The following is a 23,712-nucleotide window of genomic DNA, read 5'->3' as shown; positions in this document are numbered from 1 at the left end:
GTTAATCACTGCTTGTTACCTTGAGGCATATGTTCTCAAGACCTATTTTTGGTTTATAACTTCTGAGTTACAACTTGCAAGTAATGTGTTCTCAACCATCCTGTTCCATTTTTTATAGAAGTTTTAAATACCTTCTTCAAGAAAAATAAACCTGAGAACTTGGTCTAGAACTTTATTCATTTGCAGTAATCTGTTAAGTCGTAGAAGCATCTAAGGGTGTATTTTTCCTGTACTTTAAATAGAATAATGCCTAATATTTTTACCATTTTGTAACATGCATAATATAACGATAAGAATAGCTTCAACAGCCATGAGTTCTAATACATTTTTTTTTAAGATTTTTAAAATTTATTTGTTTGGGAGGTAGAGTTCACAGGGAGAGACATCTGCTGGTTCACTCCCCATGGCTGGAACTGGGCCAATCAGAAGCCAGGGGCGCCTTCTGGATCTTGCACGTGGGTACAGGCGCCCAAAGCACTTGGGCCATCTTCCCACTTTCCCAGGCCATAGCAGAGAGCTGTATCTGAAGAAGAGCAGCCAGGACTAGAACCTGAGCCCATATGGGATCCCAGCGCTTCAGGTGAAGGCTTAGCCACAGAGCTGGCCCCTTAATGTTTCTTCAAATTTGAGATGCTGCAATCCTGTTTGGAGAACATCTTCTGTTTGGAATATCCCAAAACGTGATTGGGTTATACTTAACCCCAAAGTGGGTGACCTGAGCATTGCCTTGGAAAAATGAAATGAACCAGCATATTTTAGATCTCAGGTATAGAGAAGTGGGAACTCATCATTCTATTGACTATAAATTATGAAAGTATTCTTGGAATTCTTGATTATTACTTATATCTCTTAAATACGTTACTGATTTCTAATAACTTGGGTTTTTAAAAATAGCCAGCTTAGTGATACTGATACAATGTGCACAATGCACTAACAAGAATGCTGATTGCTTTGACACCACTGAAATACTTTATAATTGCTTCTAAATCTGGTTGTTTCGTCAGACTAATTTTAAAGTTGTATAAGCCTTTTATAATCAGAGGTGTCTTGATATTCTACTTTTCAGGACCATCTAAGCTGTATATTACCATGGCCTTTTTTTTTTAAGATTATTAATTTATTTGAAAATCAGGAATTATAGGCCAGGGAGAGAGACCGATCTTTTACCCACTGAGTCAATCCCCAGGTTTCAACAGCCAGGGCTGTGCCAGGCCAAAGGCAGGAGTTACCTCTGTTATCACCCATGTAGGTGACAGGGCCCTACACAGGTGGGCCATCTTTGGCGACTTTGTTAGCCTTTTATCATGTGTTAAGATATATGTCTAGATCTTTTTTTAAAGGAGGAGAGGCAGAGAGAGTGAGAGGGCTTGCACTCGCTGGTTCACTCTGCAATTGGCTGCAGCTGCCAGAGCTGCGCCAGTCTGGAGCCAGGAGCCCCTTCTGGGCCATCTTCTGCTTTCCCAGGACACCGCAGAGAACCAGATCAGAAGTGGAGCAGCTGGGACTCCAATCCGCACCCATATGGGATGCTGGCACCGCAAGCAGCAACTTTTCCCGCTAAGCCACAGCGCTGGCCCCTGGATCTTTTTTTTAACAAAAACATTTGAGAGTACTTGGTATGGTCATGTGCTTCAATGTAAGCTGAATATGAAAATAATCACTGATTGAATTCCTGTCACGAGGAGGACAAAACTGTTTGAATGAATGGTGCCATTAAAGGTTGAAATGAAGGTTTTTTTTTTTTTTTTTTTCTAAAGATTTATTTATTTGAAAGTCAGAGTTATGCAGCAAGGAGAAGGAGAGGGAGAGAGAGAGGCCTTCAATTCCCTGGTTCAACCCCAATCAGCTGCAGCGCCTGGAGCTTTGCCGATCCCAAGCCAGGAGAGGAGCTTCTTCCTGGTCTCCCATGCGGGTGCAGGGGCTCAAGGACTTGAGCCATCTTCTACTACTTTCCCAGGCAATAGAGAACCAGATCGGTAGTGGTCCAGCCAGGACTTGAACTGGTGCCCATATGGGTTGCTGTCACCGCCGGCACCAGCTTTAACTGCTATGCCACAGCACTGGCCCCGAAGTTTTTTGTTTTTAAGTTTATTTGAAAGTCACAGTTAAATAGATAGTAACATATCTTCTGTCCGCTGGTTCACTCCTCACATGACTACAATGGTCAGTACAAGGCCAAAATGAAACTGGGAGTCAGAATCTTTATCTAGATCTCCCACATGGGTGACAAGGCCCAAACACTTGTGGCATCTTAAGCTGTTTTTCCTAGGCCATTAGCAGGGAGCTGGATTAGAAGTGGAGCAGCCTGGTTACAAGCCAGCATGCCAGCAGCACTGGAGTAGATGACTGCCTGAATTCGTTTCAGGAAAGTGACTTACGTTAGGATATTAATTGGCAACTTCTCATTTGTTAATGAGAGTCAGATCAAGTACTAAGCCAATTGGTTTGCTTGGTGATCAGTTGATACAGGTTCTGGCCCAAGTGTACTTCATTTTATCACAGACTGGTTACAGCTTGTCAATCAGTTCTCCTACTGACTGATAGGAAAGTGAGTAGTTAATTTTAGTGAGTTGAATTGGATTAGCAGTTTCATTAAGCAATCATATATTTTCTGTATTTGTAGTCTATAATAGCTTAAAATATATAATATTTTGTGATTGCGTTTTAGCTATGGAATGGAGTGATTATAGAATTTCTTTGATCAAAGCTTTTGCATGTGATAAAGTGTTAACTTTTACTAGTTGTACAATTCAGTGCCATTAATTCACAATGTGTTGTACAAATAAGATGACTATCTAGGATATCCTCAAAACTTCCTCATCCCAACAAAAACTACCCAGTCAGCTGTAACGCCTACTCCCAGCACTTGGTAACCTTGAAGGTACTTAGTATGAATTTGCCTTTTTTATATGCCACATGTAAGTGGTTTCTTAGAAAATTTTTCCTTATGCTTTTGACTTTAGTGGATATTAACCTGTGATCTTTCATATCATTTGCAAACCAATGTGTGAATGGAGTTTTATCTTTACTTTGTACTGACCTTAAGCATTGTTCATGTTGCCATATTTTATTTGTAGGCAGAAAAGAACAGAGCTGCAGCAATGGCAAACAATTTACAAAAGGGAAGTGCTGGACCTATGAGACTTTATGTGGGCTCCCTGCACTTTAACATAACAGAAGACATGCTTAGGGGGATCTTTGAGCCCTTTGGAAGGGTAAGTCCAAGTTCTTTTCATGGATCATTAGTTGGTTTTTGAACCAAATATAACTGCATAACAATGTCTTTCCATGAGATCTTTCATCCGAGTGATTGATTTCCCAAATGGCCAGGCAGAAGCCAGCAGCTTCATGTGCGTCTCCCACATGACTTTGGGCCATCTTCCCTGGCTTTCCCAGGTGCATTAGCAGAGAGCTACAGCAGAAGTTTAGCAGCCAAAGCTCTAACCCATGTCCATATGGGATGCTGACTTGCAGGTGGCAGTTTAACTGATTAAGCAATAATGCCGGCCCAAGTTTATAATATTTAGAAGGGAAGTGGAGGCAGTGGGGGTTTCTGAAATTTGAGTGTCAACTTAAGAGTGTAGGTTACCTAAAACAATTTATTTAAAGATAGAGGATTTGATAGTTACTCATAATGTTTTAATGAAATGCATAATAGAATCCATTGTTTTAAGAAATCCATACAAATAAGTGTGTTCTATACTCAGCAACAGATGCTAACTTTGGTGTTGTAAGATTTATTTTGTTTGGAAGAATTATAGAGAGGGAGAGACAGAAAAATCTTCAACCTGCTGGTTACTCCTTAAATGGCTGCATCTGTTGGAGCTGTGCCTGTCTGTGTCCAGCAGGCAGGAGCCTCTTCTGAGTCTCCTTCCTGGGTGCCAGAACATAAACATTTAGCAGGGAGTTGGATAGGATGTGTCACGGCTGAAACTTAAACAAGCACCCAAATGGTATGTCGGGACTGCAGGTGGTAGCTTAATGTCTTGTGCCACAGCTCTGGCCCCAGGAATTTTTTTTCAGTCAAATTTTAAAAGTGTATAGAGATGCTTCTCTACTAAAGGAGTGTTTCTGGTCATTTTTTTAGAATACATGTTTTGTTTGTTTATCTGTAAGTCACAGTGAAGAGAGGGAGAAAGGAGTATTCCAGCCAGTGATTCATTCCCCAAATGCTAGAATGGCTGGGGCTTATCCAAAACCAAGCCAGGAGCCAAAATCTCCATCCTGGTCTCCCATTTAGGTGGCAGGCGTGAAAGTACTAGGGCTGTCTTCTGCAGCTTAATTAGACCTGTTAGCAGGGAGCTAAATGAGAAGCAGAGCAGCTAGTAACTAGGACTCAGACCAGTGCTATGAAATGTGATGCTGGTGTTCCTGGTGGTGGCTTATCCTTTGTGCCATAATGGTGCCCTGTAGATAATGTTATTTTGGAACAAATGTTAGTAGAAGGCTGCTATGGTTTAAAGACTTACTGTTTTAAACTTACTGTTGTTTACTGTTTGAATGGCAGAGTTAGAGAGAGAGAGATCATCCACTGGGTCACTCCCCAAATGATCACAACGGCCGGGGCTGGGCCAATCCAAAGCCAACCAAGAGCCAGAAGCTTCTTCTGGGTCTCCCATGTGGGTGCAGGGACACAGGCACATGGTTTATTTTCTGTTCCTTTTCTAGGTGCATTAGTAGGGAGCCTAATTGGAAGTGGAGCAGTCAGGACTTAAACTTGAACTTAGATTGCATGCTGGTATTTTATGCAAGGGTTTTATTCTGCCACAGGACCAGCTAATTAAGAGTCATTGTATGCCCATGAATAAAAATCATGGTAATTACTACACATTATCCACTGTTACTCTACAAATTACCCTAGGATATGCTGCCTTTTTTTTTTTTTTTTTTTTTAAGATTTATCAATTTAATTATTTGAAAGAGTTACACAGAAAGAAGGAGAGGTTAGAGAGAGAGGTCTTCCATCCACTGGTTCACTCCCCAGTTGGCTACGATGGCTGGAGCTGTGCTGATCCAAAGGAGACTGGAACTGCTTCTGGGTCTGCCAAATGGGTGCAGGGGCTCAAGGACTTGGGCTATCTTCTACTCCTTTCCCAGGCCATAGCAGAGAGCTGGATTGGAAGTGGAACTGCCGGGACTCGAATTGGCGCCCACTTGAGATGCTGGCACTTGCAGGTGGCGGCTTATACCCACTTCGCCCCAGTGCCGGACACCCCCCCCACCCCCCCCAGCCCAAGGATATGCTTTTTAGAATTTTGTGACTTCTCAGCTTGTTAATGAGACTGATAAAGAGTGAATAATAGTCTAACTTAGGGTATTGAGATGTGGTTGTATTATTTATTTGGAGTATAAAATAAATATTGGAAGTATAAAATAAATAATGTACATGTTACACATTTTGTGATGACAAAATGAAAAAGTTGAAACTGCTACAAAGTGAAATAGAAAATAGGCTCTTTGTTTTATGTGCTTAATTGACTTACACTAATTTTTGTGTACAGGGTAGAGTGCATTTCCATTCAGATAAACAGTGTAGTCACATTAGGATAATTGTCCAGTCACCGTAGATACAACATTTATGTTGAAAGGAGTGCTTATATTTTATGTTTTTGTACTTTATTGATAGCTTTCTTGAGGTTTTATAACAATAAACCCACCAAAGTGAGCAGTGACTTACAGTGTGCAGCTACCACTCTATCAAGGTTTTCCAGTTAACTCCCAACATTTTTCAAAATTTCCTGTGACTTGATAAAATTTTCAATTTTTGATAATTTTAGCGTAATATAAAGGAAACAAAAATGCCTTATTCATTTGAAAGTTTGAAAGACTGATAATCACTTCACTGGTTCACTCCTGAAATGGCTAAATTATCCACAATTAGGCCAGTCCATTTGGATGGCAGGGGCCAAGCACTGTGTCCATCATCTGCTTTTTTCTTGGGTACATTTTCAGTGGAAACAAGCAGAGACAGCCAGGGCTTGTATAGGCACTGTGGTGCTGGCTGTTGGTTTCAGCTTCTACCACTGGAGGGTGATTCATTTTGTTTGTGATAATTTTATTTTATTGACCTATTTTCAGTGGCTCATATTTCAGGCACAACATAGTCTTCATTCTTTTCTTGTTCCTGACTGTATAACTTCTTGCTTATAAGGTAGTGTCAACTTTTAGGTTTTTGGGGAAAGGATTTGATAAATTTTGAGGACAGGAGATTTTTCAAACTATGTCTCAAGAGTTAAATAATCTTAGTTTCTTTTGACTTGCATAATAATTATGCTTTGTTATTTTAGATTGAAAGTATACAGCTCATGATGGATAGTGAAACAGGTCGATCAAAGGGATATGGATTTATTACAGTAAGTAATTGCCTTGTTAAATGTGATTTGAAAATTTTTCATAAAGTGACATAATAAATGATATTGCTCATCATTTGGGTTGGAAGGAGGAGGGATAGTTAATATGTTCAAATTTAATACTTTCAAGTTTATCATTTCTAACCATTTAGTACCAGGCTTTACTCATCCATCAAACATGAATGTTTAATTTTTTCCTTTTAACATTTGTTGTATTTTTATGTTTTTTTTACACAGCCATTTTTTTTTTAGCCAGCTGTTCACATAGGTGAAGACTGTTTTAGGGGCAGATTTTGTTTTACTCCCTCCCGTTTTTGAAAAGTATTTGAGAGAGCTTTACTCTTTGCTTGTTAGTTCCCCAAATGGCTACAGTAGTTGGCATTGGGCCAGGCTAAAGATGGAAATCAGAAACTCAGTCAGAAACTCCCATGTTAGTGTCTGGACTCAACTACTTGAACAGTCACAATTGCCTTTGAAGGGTGTACATTAGCAGGAAGTAGATTTGGGAGCAGAGCTGGGACTTAAAATCACAGTCTAGTATGCATGTGAGCTTGTATTGCCCATCCTATTATGATGTGTATTATGGGTATAGTGCATTCTTTTCAGTCAAATGAAGTTCTCTTGACAGTTTATTTCATTTAAAACCCTTTTTTATTATATATTCCAAGAAGGTAAGACCAAGATTGTCTCATTGAAAGTGTTTATGGCTAGCCAGGGAAGTATAATCCTAGTGGGATTATGAGGTAGCAGCAACTACCTGGTGACACGCTCTCCATGTGGCCACAATGGCCAAGCCTCATCTGTTTTCTCCTATGTGAATGCCAGGATCCAAGCACTTGGACCATCCTCTGCTGCTTTCCCAGACAAATGAGCAGGGAGCTGGATGGGAAGTAGATCAGCTGGGACTTGAACCAGCGCCCATATAGGATGCTGGTGTCACAGTTGGTAGCTTAACCCGCTATGCCACAACACTAGCCCCGTGCCTTTACTTTTTTTTTTTTTTTTTTTTTAAAGGTTGATTTATTTGACTATTTTCCAATGCTTTTTCCAGGCCATAGCAGAGAGCTGGATCAGAAGGGGAACAGCTAGGGCTTGAACTGGAGCCCATATGACATGCTGGCAGCGCAGGCTGCGGCTTTGCCCACTACACCATAGCGCCGGCCCCAGCAATGACTTTGAAAAATACATTTATTTATTTATAAATAAGACACAGAGAGGACTTCTAACTACTGGTTCATCCCTCAAATGGCTGCAATGGCTGAAGCTCCATGAATCTGAAGCCAGGTGCAAGGATACCACATGGGTGCAGGGAAGCAAGCACTTGGACCTTGTTCCATGGCTATTCCAGACCATTAGGGAGGTGGATTAGAAGTGAAGTAGCCTGTGCTCGAAGTGGCACCCATATGGGAATGCAAGGCACTGCAATTAGGGCTTCATATATTATAATAGGATTCCATAATTTGAATATATATTTATTTGAGAGGCAAAGTGTCTATATCATCCATCCACTGGTTCACCAAAAAAATGGCTGTAATAAATTTGGTTGGGCCAGGTTGAACCCAGGAGAACCAGGAACCTCATCTATAGCTCTGGTGGGTGTTGAGTGCTATAATTTGGTCCATCTTTTGTTTCCATCCCTGGCTCAGAAGCAGAGGGCTGGATCAGAAGCAGAGTAGCAGGTACTTGAACTGACACTCTGATACATTATGCCCATGGTTGCAAGCAGTGGTTTTAACCCACTGCACTACGACATCAAACCCCAGGGTTCTCTATTTTTTCAACTGTCATTTAAAACTATCTCATTACAACAAGTTTTGAGGAGCATATGGTCTGTATAATGTAGATTGTGTTGCTTTGAGTACTACATTATAATTACTCAATGTGTTAATATTTTATGTTTTAAAAAATTTACTTTCATTTTATTTGAAATGTAGATCTTTTCAAATCATTGGCTCACTCCAACTTTAGTTGGTAGTGGGCCAAACTACAAACAGGTGCCTTGGATCTCCATCCCAGTCTCCCACATAAATAAATATTTTGTGTGTATGTTTTGAAAACTAATATACTGCATTCCCCTTTTCTCCATAATTGCAGTTTTCTGACTCAGAATGTGCCAAAAAGGCTTTGGAACAACTTAATGGATTTGAGCTAGCAGGAAGACCAATGAAAGTAGGCCATGTTACTGAGCGTACTGATGCTTCCAGTGCTAGTTCATTTTTGGACAGTGATGAACTGGAAAGGACTGGAATTGACTTGGGAACAACTGGTCGTCTCCAATTAATGGCAAGACTTGCAGAGGGTAAGTTTTTCCTAATGTTGAATGTGTATTTTTTTCTTTTGTTTTTTATTCTCTTTATCATATTGTTTGAAATAAAATCTTTGATCCACTGTTTGACTCTGCAAATGCTTGCTACAGCCAAAGCTGTGCCAGGCTGTGGCTAGGAGCCTGGATCTCAAAAGAGAAGAGAGTCAGAGAGGTCTTCCATCCAATGGTTCACTCCCCAATTGACCGCAACAGCCGGAGCTGTGCCAGTCCGAAACCAGGAGCCATGAGCTTCTTCTGGGTCTCCCACGTGGTTGTTGCTTTCCCAGGCCATAGCAGAGAGCCGGATCAGAGTGGAGCAGCTGGGTCCTGAACAGGTGCCCATATGGGATGCCAATACTTCAGGCCAGGGCATTAACCCGCTGCGCTACTATGCTGGCCCCGGAACTCAATCCTTTTGTTCCACAGGCCTACTTGGGGCCAGTTATCCTCTTTCCAAAGTGTACATCAGCAGGAAGCCAGAATGTGAAGTAAAGCCATGACTTGAATTTGGTACTGTATTCTGGAATGTGGTTATTTCAAGCAGTTTCCCAAGCTCTACAGCAAATGCCTGTTCAGAAATGGCAAAATTTTTGTGACATATTCAATTGATGTTCCCCATGTATTTGTATGGAATAAGGCTCTGAATTAAAGTTGGAATTTAATCTGTTGATAAACTTTTAAACTATCACATAAGTTACAGGATTCTTTTTGCTTTATTTGTATCTTCTTACTTAGGAGTAAATTAGTTGGCATTTTTTTTTCCCTCTCCTGTTTTCTTTTGCTGCTTAACACTAAGCACCCAGATAATTTGGATTCTGTTATTAACTTAGTAAGAATCTTGAGATCATTGTTTTTCAGGTACAGGTTTGCAGATTCCACCAGCAGCACAGCAAGCTCTGCAAATGAGTGGCTCTTTGGCATTTGGTGCTGTGGCAGGTAGGAATTGAATCTTTTCTAATTTGGAATCATTGATTTTTCATCTAATTCGAAAATTTGCCAAATTTTTGCATTTAAAAGGACTTAACTGAGAATTCAATTCATCAAGTACTTTTAACATAAAGTTCTAGAGTTTCAGGTTATTTTTAGCATGTAAATTTCTAGTGTTAAGGTTAGCTCTTTTAAAATTCTCTACTTTTGTTAAATTGTTTCTTTGTAATATTTGAGCTTTGAAAATGTCCAGAGGCCTTTAAATTATGCTTTAATACAGTTGCAGTTGTGAGTGCAGAGAAAAATCTTTGCTCAGTAGGTTTCTAGTTGGAGAATGAGGTTCTTAAATGAGGTAGACAAAGAGGTGCAAAAGTTAATTATCAAACTAGGTGTCAGTCCCTTGTTAATTACTTGAAATTTGACTTTATAAATCATAATCTTGCCCTAAATCTAGGAAATAGGGTAGGATTAAAATCTGGAATAATAGTGACATGATTTTAGAACGGGTAAAAGGAGCTTTGTGTACTTTGGATCTTGAATGACAGGACATACTTATCTTAGGAAATTATGACACTTTGTGTTCCAAATCAGTCCTTTGAACTTAGTTACAAAGTGAATCTTTTTAAATGAATGTAGATATCTGTTTTATATCTAAGACCATAATGTGAACACAAGAAACCATTTTTGTGGTGGTTTGATTTCTATTGAAATAAGGAGCCCATCTCTTCAGAGGATCATTAATGCTATTAAAATATTATTATTTGAGGGATTTTTATTGTTTGCCTTTTAGTGATTAATCAGAAGATGTGCCTCTGGTCTAATCTTCCTGTCAAATTATAGGACTTGAAATTTAATATGCAGTTAGAGTTCCTGACAACAATGCTAGTGTATTTTTATGAGGAGAATCATATCAGTTTCAAAGTTAATTGAGATTAGTCCCCATCCAATGTCAGGAGTTAAAATTAAAGTCTCCTCATGCATGCTAGGAATTCAAGCACTTGAGTTTTTCCCAAGGTCTCCAGGAGCAAGTAGCTACAATCTGGAGTCAAACCAAGGCATTCAGGTCCTTCTTACTGGCTTCTTAACTGGCGAGGTCTATCTTCCGCTCCCAGGCCATTCTTCATAATGAGCAAATGTTTGATTGCCAAGCACTATAGAGTCCTGTTATCAAGATCTGTTCCTTGCTTTTAAGGAATTGATATAGTGAAATAGGATTCATTTCTAAATAGTCAATGTTAGGCCCTAGCTTGTTTTTCATAAACATTATCTTTAGGTAATTGAAGGTTTTTCAGGGTTAACCATTCTTAATCCCATCAGCCATTATTTCTTCTATTGTCGAACTTCCTGAATACATTGTATATTGTGCACACTAAAATTCTATATATCCATATCGATTATTAATAAAATTTAAAGTGCATATTTGTAATTATTTTTCCAAATGGTTTTCAGTTAAAACCATTTCAGATTGCTAAGTATTAACTGTGCTTGAGGCTCTTAAATACCAAAAGTCTATTAATGCTGTTGTTAGGAACCATCGATGGGTCACCATTTTATTCATATTTATTTATCATTTATTAATAGACTAAGATAGGTTAGAATTCTTTATAAAATCCATGCTTTGTTTCCTAATTTGTCTGAAATATCCTTGAAAATAATTTTTCGAATTATGATTGGATTCATAATTACTAAAAATAGCATGGATGTCTGGTATCCATACGTTTTTTCCCATTTTAGGAAAAAACAAATTGTGTTATAATTTAGTTTATTGGCAGTGTTACAATGATCATATCTTCAAGTTACTTCTGTATACACCAGTTAAATTTCTTCATTTCCTTGAGATGCCAGTTTTGAGCACCTAGAAAACCCCCAGGTATATATATCTGCATATAACTTGGGCTGCAGATCTCTCTTCATTTTTGCCCATGTTTCATTATCATTTTCTGTCTCCAGCAAAAAATTCAGATGGAATTCAAGCACATTTTAATGAAAATTTGGTTACTGAAGCTAAAGAATATCTACATTGTAATCTTCTGCATTTTAACGTCAATTCAGCATTAGCAGCAACGTGGTATTGTGTTAATTCAGATTTGCTACCCTTTCACTCCATAGGAGTTTTCCTGTAGGATGCCTTTCCCTATAGAAATGCTATGATTATGAGAAAATACATGTTAAAAATCACTGTTTATTTTTAACATAATATATTTTTCTTGCACTGCATTAGAGTGTTAAGAAAACCCTGTTGACTTTATTTTTGTCTGATTGGAATTTAAGACTGTACAAGAAAACCTTAATCAAATTGTCATCTTCTATGTTAGCTTTGATAGGTTAAACCTTAAAATGATATGTATGTGTTGTTGGATTGGAACAGCGCCATCCCTGATTATCTACTATGTTGGGAGATCATTTGAACATACTAGCTTTTTATTGTAGTGTTATTGTAGTGATTTTATTTATAACATATCAAAGTATCAAATCCTTTCATTTAAGCAAAAACTACCTTCTCAAGTACTTGGAATTGAATTCTCAAGATCAGGGTTTTTCACACATTTTCTTTCTGGTATGCCCCCCCCTCCCCATTTCCCATTATTCCCATCTGAAGAGTACTGTGGTTGAGTAAATTTGAGACTGCTAGGTGGTAGGAATAGGAAAAGCTTCCTTAGGATGCAGGGGGGAAAAAAGGCCCCAGAGCTTTGTCAATGAGGAATGGGGAAGGAGGTGTTGCTGCCAGGTTTTGGTAATAAGTTCATTTTAATAAACCCTGTTATGATAGTCCTCTTTTATTAATGCTTTCTTGACATTTACCCTGTTAGTTGAGGCTCTTCATTGTTCCTGCACTGAGCTGTAGAATTCTCTTTTGTTATAGATTTGCAAACAAGACTTTCCCAACAGACTGAAGGTGAGTTCAATTGTTTATACATTATTTTTTTATCTTTGAAATAGAGTTAAATGTAGCAATACTTACTTTCTCCTGATTTTGACAGAATGGTACATAATAGGATACATTAAAACAGAGTAAACTGTTTCTACACACTTAGTCCAGATTTTTAATGGACAAATGAAAACTCTGTCCATTTTCTTTGTTTTTGCTTTAGCTTGCTTAAAATTTTCAGCATTTTCATGTTTCTTGACTACCTGACTTATTTAAAAGTCACAAATGGAGTATTGTCTTTGTAGTAGAGGAGTCCTTCAGGTTGAGAAATCTGGACTGCATTTAATGTAAGATGATGACAGTACTGCAAGATCATGAACTTTTTACTGTTAGTAGTATTCTTAATTTCAGTGATTTGTATGAAAAAAAAAAAAGAGCTTCATCCAATCCTAACTTGCATGCATTCTTCAGGTTGAAACAAATTACTATACAAAATTAGAATATAGTAGCACTGTTTTTTAAAGATTTTATTTGAAACGCAGAGTTAGAGAGGGGGAAAGAGAGAGATCTTCCATCTTCTGGTTCACCCCTCAAATGACTGCAATCATTAAACCCAGAACTTCATCTTGAGCTTCTATATTGGTGGCACAGGCCCAGGCACTTGGACTTTCCCAAGTGCATTTGCATGGAGCTGGATCAGAAGTGGAGTAGCCAGTACTCTCTCTAACAATTAATTGCTCATTTGGGATGCCAGTGTTGCAGGTGACAACTATAGCTGCAACGCCACAATGCCAGCCTCATTTGCATAGTATTTGTTATTAAATATGTATATGCCACATGATAAGATAACATTTTGCTCTACAACTCTGGAACCATCTTTTATGGTGATCCATTTAAAATTGTTTTCAGGAATTGATTCTATATGAAAGATGCCATGCATGTGTCCTTTACAGTTGATTTAAATATTTATTTTATTTTAATTTTACAGCGTATGAGATGGTTGGGCTCAATACTGCTTTTGCTAACACATTTTAAAAGTAGATGATTTTCCTTTTTTTTTTATTTGATTCCTCATTGGTCAAGGTTATACCAGAATGTCATAATACATTTTCTTGATAGTTTTTGTATTCTTAGTTTATGATCAAAGTTAAGAGGAATGATTTAAGCTGTCGATAATTTTTAACATCTCATTTGTTTTGCAAGCTATACAGAGTGTCGTTCATTTTTTTTTCTTAATTATAATACAAGCACTCTTGTATCTTTTCAGCTTTTCCCAATAGATTCTAACACAAGTTAGTTTAAGCATTTTTCTTTTAATTTAAAATAATGCTTAATGGATGAAAACACTTGTTGATTAAAGGAAATACAAAGCAGCAAGAGCACTTTTAATTCATTGTTTTATGATGTATTTCACACCGAGTCTTACTTTCTGTTCAGTGGAATATATCTGATGCTTAGGTGATTCACTTAATTATACTTTCTAATGCATTGTTTTATCCTTAGCTTTTTTGTTATGCATTGGAATGAAATTTGGTCAAATAATATGATTACGGTGAGTTTTGATAGTACAGCCATTGATAATACTTTGCGCAAACCATAATGAACTGGAGGAACGTCCAACTAGCATGTGTTTTAAATCATACTGTCCATCATTTTTAAACTGTAATAGGCTGCTCTTGTGTTTGTTGCATTGTGGTAGAAAAGTCATCGCCTTTCTTAGATGTTAATTCAGTTTCTTAATAGGACTTAATTTTGCTAGGATTTTAAATCTGAAAAGATTGGATGGCTTTATCCATGTCATTTTAAGAAATGATCTTGATTATATGTATTTAATGGAAAACCATTCATGGGCAGAGACCTAGAATAGAAAATGGTATTCATTTATTTGGCATTTCAAAGAATTGTGTTCCTGGCAGGGAAGTTGATTGAACAATTCTAAAAAATCAGTTTTCCATTTTATCCTTTATCTTTCAGGATTAATTTGTATTGATTATATCTTGATTTTTAAATTTTTATTTTATTCATGGAACAGAACATTTTCCCCACCCAGTGGTTCACTTCCCAGACACCCGTAGGAGCCAGTGCTGGGACATGTGAAACTTAGGAACCAAGAACTCAATCTAGGTTTCCCACATATGTAGCAAGGACTTAAATACCTGAACCATGTTCTGCCTCCCATGGAGCACATTTCTAGGAAGCCACAATAGGGAAGCAGCCAAACTTGACCCCATGCATTGTGATGGCAGATGTAAGGCATCCTAATCCATGTGTTAACTGATGTGCCCAGTGCTATCCCTAGATACTGTCTTACTGAGTTAATTTAAGTCATAGATAAATTTCTAAAAATAGTAGCCTGAAATTTCAGGATGTGTTTCAAATACTTTTTTTGGCTATAAAATTATGGTACAGTCAGCCCTTTGTCTGGAGGTTACCCACCTAGAAATTGAAATCACTACAAAATGTCAATATTTGGGTAAAAATTGTCTGTACTAATCGTGTACAGTCATTGTTTCTTTGTTTTTCTTTCCTAATAGTGCAACATAGGAACTATTTACATTGCTTTAAGTGTTATAAATAGAGATGTTTTATATTGAGCTTGAGCATTCTCTAAGTACAGGAAAACAGTAAAAATTGACAACCTCTTTTGATGTGAAATCATAGTGTATTTACATAAATTAACTATTATATTCCATCAGCAATATAATCTTATGGCACCACTGTTGTATGTTCTAGTTGTCAGTGACTTAAATGCCCTTAAGTGGTTTATAACCACATAAGAGGATGTGGGTTGATAACATACCAATAATATACTAGTTAATTTTAGAAACGTAAGGATGCAAGGATTTTGGTTTCACCAGGGTCCTGGAGCCAGTTTCTAAGGATACTGACGGACTGTTGTACTACCAAAACTTTTATTAGTGAAAAAGGTAAATTAGTTAAACGTGACTACCCTAGTACTTATTGTTAGGTAAGATTAGTCAGATGTCTTGATTTCCCTACACACTTGGTATGGGTTTTTGGTTTTGAATTTGAATTATTTGTAAGGGTGCTCTAATGCATTTTCCATGAAACTAATTTTTCGTTTTCTTTTTTTTTTTTTTAAGCCTCAGCTTTAGCTGCTGCAGCCTCTGTTCAACCACTTGCAACACAGTGTTTCCAACTCTCTAACATGTTTAACCCGCAAACGTAAGTATCTTAACTCTGTCAGTTTCAAGAGTTACTTGTGAGAGAAGGGATAATTTACTTCTTATTACAAGATAACATTAAGGATATTCCCATATATTTTCCTATTTGAAAACAGTGAAACAATGGGGATCATTTTAAGATTTTTATGTGTATTGTTAATTCTTTCGGATTCATTTATTGTAAGATGGGATTTGAATTATGAAGCTTTTTCAGTATTTCTGTCACCAGTTTACTCTCTTCCCAGCTTTTGGTTTATAAATATAAGCTCTATCAATTAATAGTAGAAAACTAAACTTTTTATTTTTGGTTATTATTGCATGATGTTCTAAATTACGAATAGTTTTTAGTGCCTGCCTAATGATTTCAATGCAGTTTATTGATCCAAGCTCTTACTGGCTTATATGAATCATAGTTGTGGTGTCCCCATTCCAGTTCAAATGTAGGTTTCGCAACTGATTTTGATTAGTTTATGTTTCGTGCAGTGTCACTGAAATGTGCAAGTTTGTTGGTTGCATTTGTTATATAAGTTCATGGTTTGCCATTTTAAGAACCCTGGAATCTTATGTTCTTACAACACCATATTTCATCCTTTGATATGGTGATAAACTGCTAGTTTATTGTTTGAAAGATAGCTGTTAATCATTTGTTAATATTGAGGAATCAAAATTCATGTCCCAGTGTCATACATAGTCATCTTTTAACCAATAATTTTTAGTTCAACAAATACATGTGTAAAATACCTTTTATATGTTATTAATTTGCATAATGTTTTAAGGAAGGTTGATACTTTCTTAACAGAGAAGAAGAAGTTGGATGGGATACAGAGATTAAGGATGATGTGATTGAAGAATGTAATAAACATGGAGGAGTGATTCATATTTATGTTGACAAGAATTCAGCTCAGGTAAATCAAGATTTTACTCTGTTTATAGATTATTTAAGCAGGTTCCATAGGCAAATTGACTAATATTCAAAGTCTGCCTGAAATTCTGATTCTTTGTTACCTATATAAGTCATAGACAAAAGATAAAGTTAGGACCATTCTATGAGCTTAAAGAATTTTTCAAGTTGTAGTTATGTATATTAGGCAGTAGAGAAAGTATATAAAACATTTTCTGGTTATAGACACCAAATTACTTTATAGGCTGTTTGAATAAACCTGAATTCTTGTAAATAGCAATGTGTTTACCATCTTTTCATGTTTTAGGGCAATGTGTATGTGAAATGCCCATCAATTGCTGCAGCTATTGCTGCTGTGAATGCATTACATGGCAGATGGTTTGCTGGTGAGTTCAACTTTTTTCTGAGTTATTGTTGTTCAGCTTTTTTTAACTATATGGAGATGCTAAGCTCTGCGTATTTGTTTCTTTTGACAGGTAAAATGATAACAGCAGCATATGTACCTCTTCCAACTTACCACAACCTCTTTCCTGATTCTATGACAGCAACACAACTACTGGTTCCGAGTAGACGATGAAGGAAGATATAGTCCCTATGTACATAGCTTTTTTTTCTTTCTTGAGAATTCATCTTGAGTTATCTTTTATTTAGATAAAAATAAAGAGGCAAGGGTCTACTGTCATTTGTATACAATTCCTGTTACCTTGGACAAAATAAAAATGTAAACAGGAATGAAGTGTGCTCATTCTCCCTAACTAGCAAATCCCACTGTATACAAAGCTGTTCTTGTTCTGCCTTTTAAAATGTTTGTGTAGAAAATTACATTAAAGGTCTATAGGAATAGCTCTAGGGGAACAAGTGTGCTTTCTGTATAAAGGCAGAGAGATGAAATGTTTTTAATGTTTCAAAAGCCTAACTTTTTACACAACAGTACATTTCACATTTCACTAATGTTGCTACTTGGTTCATGATTTAGCAGAGGTTTTTGGAATACACATTTATTGTGTGGAAATTGAAGACAGCTAAAGGGCTGTTCGGATAACATCTCATCTTGCATTCTGATCATTTGGCAAGAAAGGGAGATTTCAAAATTATATTTCTTGATGGTATCTTTTCAATTAATGTATCTGTAAAAGTTTCTTTGTAAATATTATGTGTTCTGGTGTGTCTTTAAGATTCCAAACAAAATGATCCCTGCATTTCCTGAAGATGTTTGGTGACTGTCTGGTAAACAAAGCAATCTGAGTGAGAAATAGGAAATGCAGAAATAGGTTTTGTCTGGTTGCATATAATCTTTGCTCTTTTTAAGCTCTGTGAGCTCTGAAATATATTTTTGGGTTACTTCAGTGTGTTTGACAAGACAGCTTGATATTTCTATCAAACAAATGACTTTCATATTGCAACAATCTTTGTAAGAACCACTCAAATAAAATTCTCTTAAAAAGGCCACAGGAAATCTTCATTTTTCAAATGTTTTAAAGTCATAATAACTTGAGGATATTACGCTTGGGCAGTAAATCAGTAGTTGCCCTTTGGGGAAACATTGTTAGCAATATTGGGAAATTCTTGCCCTTAAGCTGTTCATGTTAATTCCTTACATACTTCGCAATGTACCTTTTAAGGTAGTGTATTCAAAACTGGCAAGTTTACTGGAAAGACAACAAATTTGCCATTCATTCGTTGTGGTCTGACCAATCTTTGTCAAATAAATGTTTGACTATTTATAAATGCAAAATGGTTTATGTCCAAACTGGTTTCCCAACTTGATTTATCTGCTTTATTACTATTTAAGGGCTCTTCAAAAAATTAAGGGAAGTGTTTTCAGAAAAATTGCATGGAAATTTTTATGACATTCAATTAACACACTATGTCCCATTGACCTGTCATAGCATCCCATTAAGACAAATTGAGCAATAAATGTACTGCTAGACTACATTGTTTTTTTGGACAGTGGCTTCACTCTTTCAATGTTTGTTTTTAGAATTATTCCCTGGTATTGCTTTAATATGTCCCCCTGTTTATAATTCCTGGTAACTGAGTCAGGTAATAAAGGGCAGAGATGACATTTATTAGTGTTTAATTTTATCTGTTAAAGGTTGGTCAAAATTGGCTCACCAACAGGTGAATGAAATTTGGGGATGCTTAGTGAAATCCTTTCTGCTAGTTGCTTTAAGTATTTGCAAAGTGTCATTATACCCCCAAAACCCAAATTTTTAAATCTTAAATACTGGAAGGCCAGGACAGGTTAGAAAATCCAGCAGACTTGCCCTGGCATGTGCACCTGACAGGCAGAGTGGATAAAGAGACAGAAAGGTCTTCCTTTGCCGTTGGTTGGTTTAACCTCCAATGGCCGCTGCGGCTGGCGCACCGCGCTGATCCGATGGCAGGAGCCAGGTGCTTCTCCTGGTCTCCCATGGGGTGCAGTGCCCAAGCACTTGGGCCATCCTCCTCTATACTCCCTGGCCACGGCAGAGAGCTGGCCTGGAAGTGGGGCAACCTGGACAGAATCCAGTGCCCCGACCGGGACTAGAGCCCGGTGTGCCGGCGCCACAAGGCGGAGGATTAGCCTAGTGAGCTGCAGAGCAGGCTTAATCTGTCATTGATGGCGGAGTAGAAAATTACTTTTGATAGGATTTTGGTGCTGTGGTTTACACATCTCTTGGGATGCCTGAATGCACTATGGTAGTACACTGGCTAAAGTAGGTGGGCCCTTCTGTCCTGCGAGATGCAGATTCAGTTTGTGGCTTCAGCGTTGCCTACTGTTGGTTTGTGGTCATTAGGAGAGTGAACACATGGATGGGTGATGTTTATCTAATAATTTTTAAGAAAACGAGTTTTGCCAGTAGGCAAGCTCGAAAAGTGGTTTATGTTTGAAATGTTTTACAATGGTTATTTTCTCTGATATGTGTAACAGCTGCATCTTAGAATGAACATTACATCACAAAATGTTTCCAGCATGTGACTTTGAGGAACACAGACAACATTTTTCACTTTCAAAATAGCACCAATCCTACAGAGTTGAATTGCGCGATTAGGATCAGTGGAAGGGGCTAGGTATCCTAGAAATTCCAAAGTTTGGATTAATAGAATCAGGCTTCGAGAAATAGACACAAACCCTACTTTATTATATCACCCTGCCTCTTCAGTTGACAAGATCTTTATGCTGGATAATGGACAGATTGAATAGCAAAATAATGCCTCTGAGATACAGGCTACTCAAAGATGATTTTATTGTACATAGGCAGGGACTGATGGGAGGTGTAGCTGTAGTGCGGAGCCATTGCCCTGGTTAGCAACGGATCCCCATTCCAATGGCCATGAATGTGCCAAACGTGCCGCCACTCTGCATCATGGTTTTCCCAATGCCGCCCATCAGCTCGCGACCCCGCATTCCGATCCTGAGGAGGAAACCAGGATGGGGACATTTGGGAACAAAAATTTGTGACTATTTGTTCGTTTCCACTCTGCTAATATATATTGAGCCCTGTTAAAATCTAGACATCTCTTAGATCCAATCTCTCCATCTAGGGTAATGACAAAGATCCATTAGGGTCTACTGGACATTCTTAGGCCAACTGCCTGTGGTTTACTGGTGGCAGCAGACACGGGGTGAAGTACATGTGCTGATTTTGACTTCAGGCTCTATATGATCCAATGACGACACCTATCTTTAGACAACGGTTTCTGGTATTAGATTTGAGAGAGACCCAGGTTGGAGACTCTTCTGCAAATTCACAGGCTGTGCTAGTATTACATCAGCGGTATAACATTTGCCGGAATGTTTTTGACAACTACAGTATTTTAGCACCAGTAAATCCTCAGTAAACGATAGTTCGTAATGTAGGAAAATGGGAATAACTTTTTCAAATGGTAAAGTGACTTTCAAGTATGGAGTATATCTGCTTCATCTGTACATCGTTTTCAAAGGCAGTAAAGCCGCTTAGCAAGTTTCATTTTGCCCACTCAGAACAGCAGTAGCAACCATTTACCGAGTACTTAATTAATACGTGCCAGATGCTGTGCTCGATTTCTGCCTCTCCCTGAGGTGGTGTTACCGACCTCCCCCTACACTTGAAGAGACTCAAGTCTCCAATTTGTCTTAAGTCACCAAACCGGCAGCTGAACGACTCTGGAGCTCAGATTCTTATGCACGGACGCCTTGCACCCGAGTCTCCTGGCTGCACGCGGTGAGGACAGCTGGGAACTGGAACGAAGGACGCGCCACTGGGGCTGCGGGCCGGGCGGGTTCCGCGGCGCCGCCGGGAGATTTCCTCACCTGAGACAGGAGAAGGTGCCGAAAAGCGCCCCGGCCGCCATGCCCACGGCGCAGCCCATCACAAAGCCCATCTTCACACGATCGAAGCAGCTTGGCTGCGATTGTCCGTAGGGACCCACGGCCACCGGCATCTGCGGAACGCGAGAGAGGGAAGTGCGGGCCTAGCCGCCAGCCCGGGAGTCGGGCAGGGCGGCGAGCGGGCCCAGGGGTTCGGGGAAGTCAAAGGAGGGAAATCAGCGCGCTGCCCGCCTCCACCACCATCTTCGCGTTCGGGCTCCCGCGTCGCGCGGTCGCGGGGCTCACACGGCCCCTCCTCACCTCGCTCGCGGCCTCGGTCGCTCAGCTGTACGTCTCACACGGGAAGCAAGGCGGGGCGCGCGCGTGGCCCGAGGAATCGCTTCCGGTGCGCGAGGCAGCACTTCCGGGAGCCTGGGGCCGAAGTCGGCCGCCGCGCCTGGTGGTGGGCTCGGCCGCCGCGACCATGCTGCTGCGATCCGCCTGGAGGCGGGCGGCCTCGGCGGTGACCGCGGCCCGAGGGGCGAGGCCTGCGGTGCCCACCCGGGAGCTGCGCCTGCGCGGTACGCTCCTGGCCTCCTTGCTGCCACTCTCCCGGGAGGCGCGCGTCTTTGCCCCTGGGCGCCCTACGCACTTGGATATTCTGGAACCTCCTGGCCCGGCCCGGCTGCCTGAGAGCCTCTGCCCTTTGCCGTCCGCCGCGCTCAGTCTGTCTGCGCCGCAGACCTGGACAGCCGCCTTTTGGAGACGGGGTCCGCGGCTTCTTCCCAGCCCGCTACCTCACCTGCTGTCTCCGCATTGCTTCTACGGGGCTTTCCCCTAGAGAGTTCTTCTCACTCCCAGCCAGGGAATTTAAATATCGCCCCAGCATCTTCCTCCGACAACCGGCTCCGCCTTACCCCTTACCACCTTTCACAGGGTCCCGAGCTTCTCTGATGCTGTGTTGCCTTCCCTTCCCGTTTGACCCCGGCATCGCTTGAATTTACCACCGCCTTCATCCCGCTTTCACCTCCTGCCCTGACGCAGCCCGGCGTCCGCCGCCGCAGGCTCTCACTTGGCCGCTCCGTTCCTTTTGTTTTTCTGACAGTGGCGGACCATGCTCCCGAGTCGGCTGTCCCCTCAGGCACAGCCGCTGCTCCGGAGGTGGAGGCAGTGCTGCGACCTCTCTATATGGATGTGCAAGCTACAACTCCTCTGGTAAGAATGGAGCGGCATCTTTCCCCAGGGCTGTCCACAGGAAGTGAACAGTGGAGGTGACAGTGCCCAGAAATCGCTGGATTCGTGTAGAAGTGAGAGCCGCTTGAGATGTGCGGGCAAGAGCATCCAGCCAGGACTCAGGAGGCTTAGACCGCAGTCCACGGGAAATGGCTCTGCTGTTGGGTTTAGTCCGGCAGGGCAGGCCCATTGGAAGTGGTTACAACAAGCATGGGCTCTTGAAGTTAGCAGGAGTACCATCTCATAGCTAGGTGAAATTGGGCTGGTATCAACTCGGTAAAAAGACATAAAGCAGCCCAGCACATGGTCAGCACTCGAGAGTTAATGAAAATTTTCATCCCTGTGTGACAAGGGGCGTTTGCCTGGGCTCTGTCCTGTCCCAGCCCCTCAGAGGTCACATTTTCTGGCAGGAATGGAAACACTTGCAGCAACAGCCATCAGCCGGCAGATCAAGGAAGTATTTGTAGACCATGGAGGAGATGGTAGAGAAAGGGCATGGTAGGACCCCTTGGGAAATGGGAGTATATTATGGTCGTATTTGGTTAGTATCTGAAGAGGTGGAAGAATGTGAGAAACCCCCAGTAGGCAGTGTCTGACTGGTCAGGAGTGTGGGGGGCAGGGTATGTAAGTGTGGGAAAGAAGGCCCTGAGGTGACGAGGGATTCTGTTCTGCTGTGCCCAGGACCCCCGGGTACTTGATGCCATGCTTCCTTATCTGGTCAACTACTATGGGAACCCACACTCCCGGACACACGCCTATGGCTGGGAGAGTGAGGCAGCTGTGGAACGCGCTCGCCAGGTTAGTTCACAGGTGTCTGGGAGGTTCTGAGGACAGAGGGTCAGTGGCCTGTGGGAGGCATTTCCTTCTTGGTAGAAGTGGGTGGAAACGGTTTCAGATTCTTTCTGGAAGAGATACAGACAGCACCTTGGTGTCTGACTGCAGGCATTTGATTACTTCCCACAATTCCTAGTTAAAAGGCCTTGGGCAAGTTACCTCATTTCTCTAAACATCAATTTCTCAAATATGAAATGGAGACTGCAAGAGTTCCTGTTCCCTGGGGTTGCTGAGCTGGTTAAATGAGACCGTACTGGTAAAGTGTTGATGAACACAATACTTGTACATAGTGAGAGCTCAATAAGTGCATTTGAAAAACCACACAGAATAGTATTATTTTGGGCTGGTAAAAAGCCTGGGATATGGGCTGTCACTGACCCTAGTACGTAGAGAGCTTCTTCCTGGTCCACTGGTAGATTTCTATGGAGCTATTTTTACTCCAGAGCTCTGGCCCAGCCATGTCTAGAGTCCCTTGCCTAGACTGATGTTCCCATTAGTGTGGGAACTGATGTTATGTGTCTGTTTCTTTGCTTGCAGCAAGTAGCATCTCTCATTGGAGCTGATCCTCGTGAGATCATTTTCACTAGTGGTGCTACTGAGTCTAACAACATAGCAATTAAGGTAAGAGAAGCAGATCTGCGTCTTCCTGACTTGAGACAGAAGTATTTCTCCATCATTTAGGCTCAGACATATATTTCACAACTACCTACCCCTCATTATTGTGACGAGAAAACACTCCTGGTTTGCTTTTCCTTCAGTCCTTTGCAGTCTACTCTGTTTTAAGTCTTTGTCTATTGGCCTGAGTTCAGTGAGGCAGTTGGTAGGAGAGGCTGTG

General features: G+C 40.3%; 3 protein-coding genes across 8 annotated transcripts in view; 2 read left to right on the top strand and 1 right to left on the bottom strand.

The window, feature by feature from the left end:
- RBM39 (RNA binding motif protein 39) overlaps positions 1-18,517 on the top strand; it is a 34,766-nt gene extending 16,249 nt beyond the window's left edge. For 2 of the 6 annotated variants that reach the window (XM_062204125.1, XM_062204126.1), the window contains 9 exons: positions 3,078-3,215; positions 6,288-6,353; positions 8,445-8,649; positions 9,514-9,591; positions 12,428-12,478; positions 15,556-15,637; positions 16,436-16,541; positions 16,845-16,923; positions 17,014-18,517. In XM_062204125.1, the coding sequence (XP_062060109.1) occupies positions 3,078-3,215; positions 6,288-6,353; positions 8,445-8,649; positions 9,514-9,591; positions 12,428-12,478; positions 15,556-15,637; positions 16,436-16,541; positions 16,845-16,923; positions 17,014-17,114 (906 nt within the window). In that variant the 3' untranslated portion in view covers positions 17,115-18,517. The remainder of the gene's footprint in view (positions 1-3,077; positions 3,216-6,287; positions 6,354-8,444; positions 8,650-9,513; positions 9,592-12,427; positions 12,479-15,555; positions 15,638-16,435; positions 16,542-16,844; positions 16,924-17,013) is intronic. The other 4 variants (XM_062204129.1, XM_062204128.1, XM_062204127.1 and 1 more) reach the window with 4 other exon arrangements.
- Positions 18,518-19,743: 1,226 nt separating this feature from the next.
- ROMO1 (reactive oxygen species modulator 1) lies at positions 19,744-21,239 on the bottom strand. Its single transcript, XM_062204122.1, has 3 exons — positions 21,132-21,239; positions 20,814-20,944; positions 19,744-19,935 (listed from the first exon to the last, which is right to left on the bottom strand). The coding sequence occupies exons 2-3, from the start codon at positions 20,942-20,944 to the stop codon at positions 19,827-19,829; spliced, it is 240 nt and encodes a 79-aa protein (XP_062060106.1). The 5' UTR covers positions 21,132-21,239; the 3' UTR covers positions 19,744-19,826.
- NFS1 (NFS1 cysteine desulfurase) overlaps positions 21,236-23,712 on the top strand; it is a 35,225-nt gene continuing 32,748 nt past the window's right edge. The window contains exons 1-4 of the mRNA XM_062204121.1: positions 21,236-21,391; positions 21,916-22,025; positions 22,725-22,841; positions 23,415-23,498. Coding sequence (XP_062060105.1) covers positions 21,295-21,391; positions 21,916-22,025; positions 22,725-22,841; positions 23,415-23,498 — 408 coding nt within the window. The 5' untranslated portion in view covers positions 21,236-21,294. The remainder of the gene's footprint in view (positions 21,392-21,915; positions 22,026-22,724; positions 22,842-23,414; positions 23,499-23,712) is intronic.

This window comes from Lepus europaeus, chromosome 10, assembly GCF_033115175.1.
Source record: "Lepus europaeus isolate LE1 chromosome 10, mLepTim1.pri, whole genome shotgun sequence".
Lineage (NCBI taxonomy): Eukaryota > Metazoa > Chordata > Mammalia > Lagomorpha > Leporidae > Lepus > Lepus europaeus.
The sequence above is the reverse complement of the archived record's forward strand: the minus strand, read 5'-3'. Positions and strand labels throughout refer to the sequence as shown.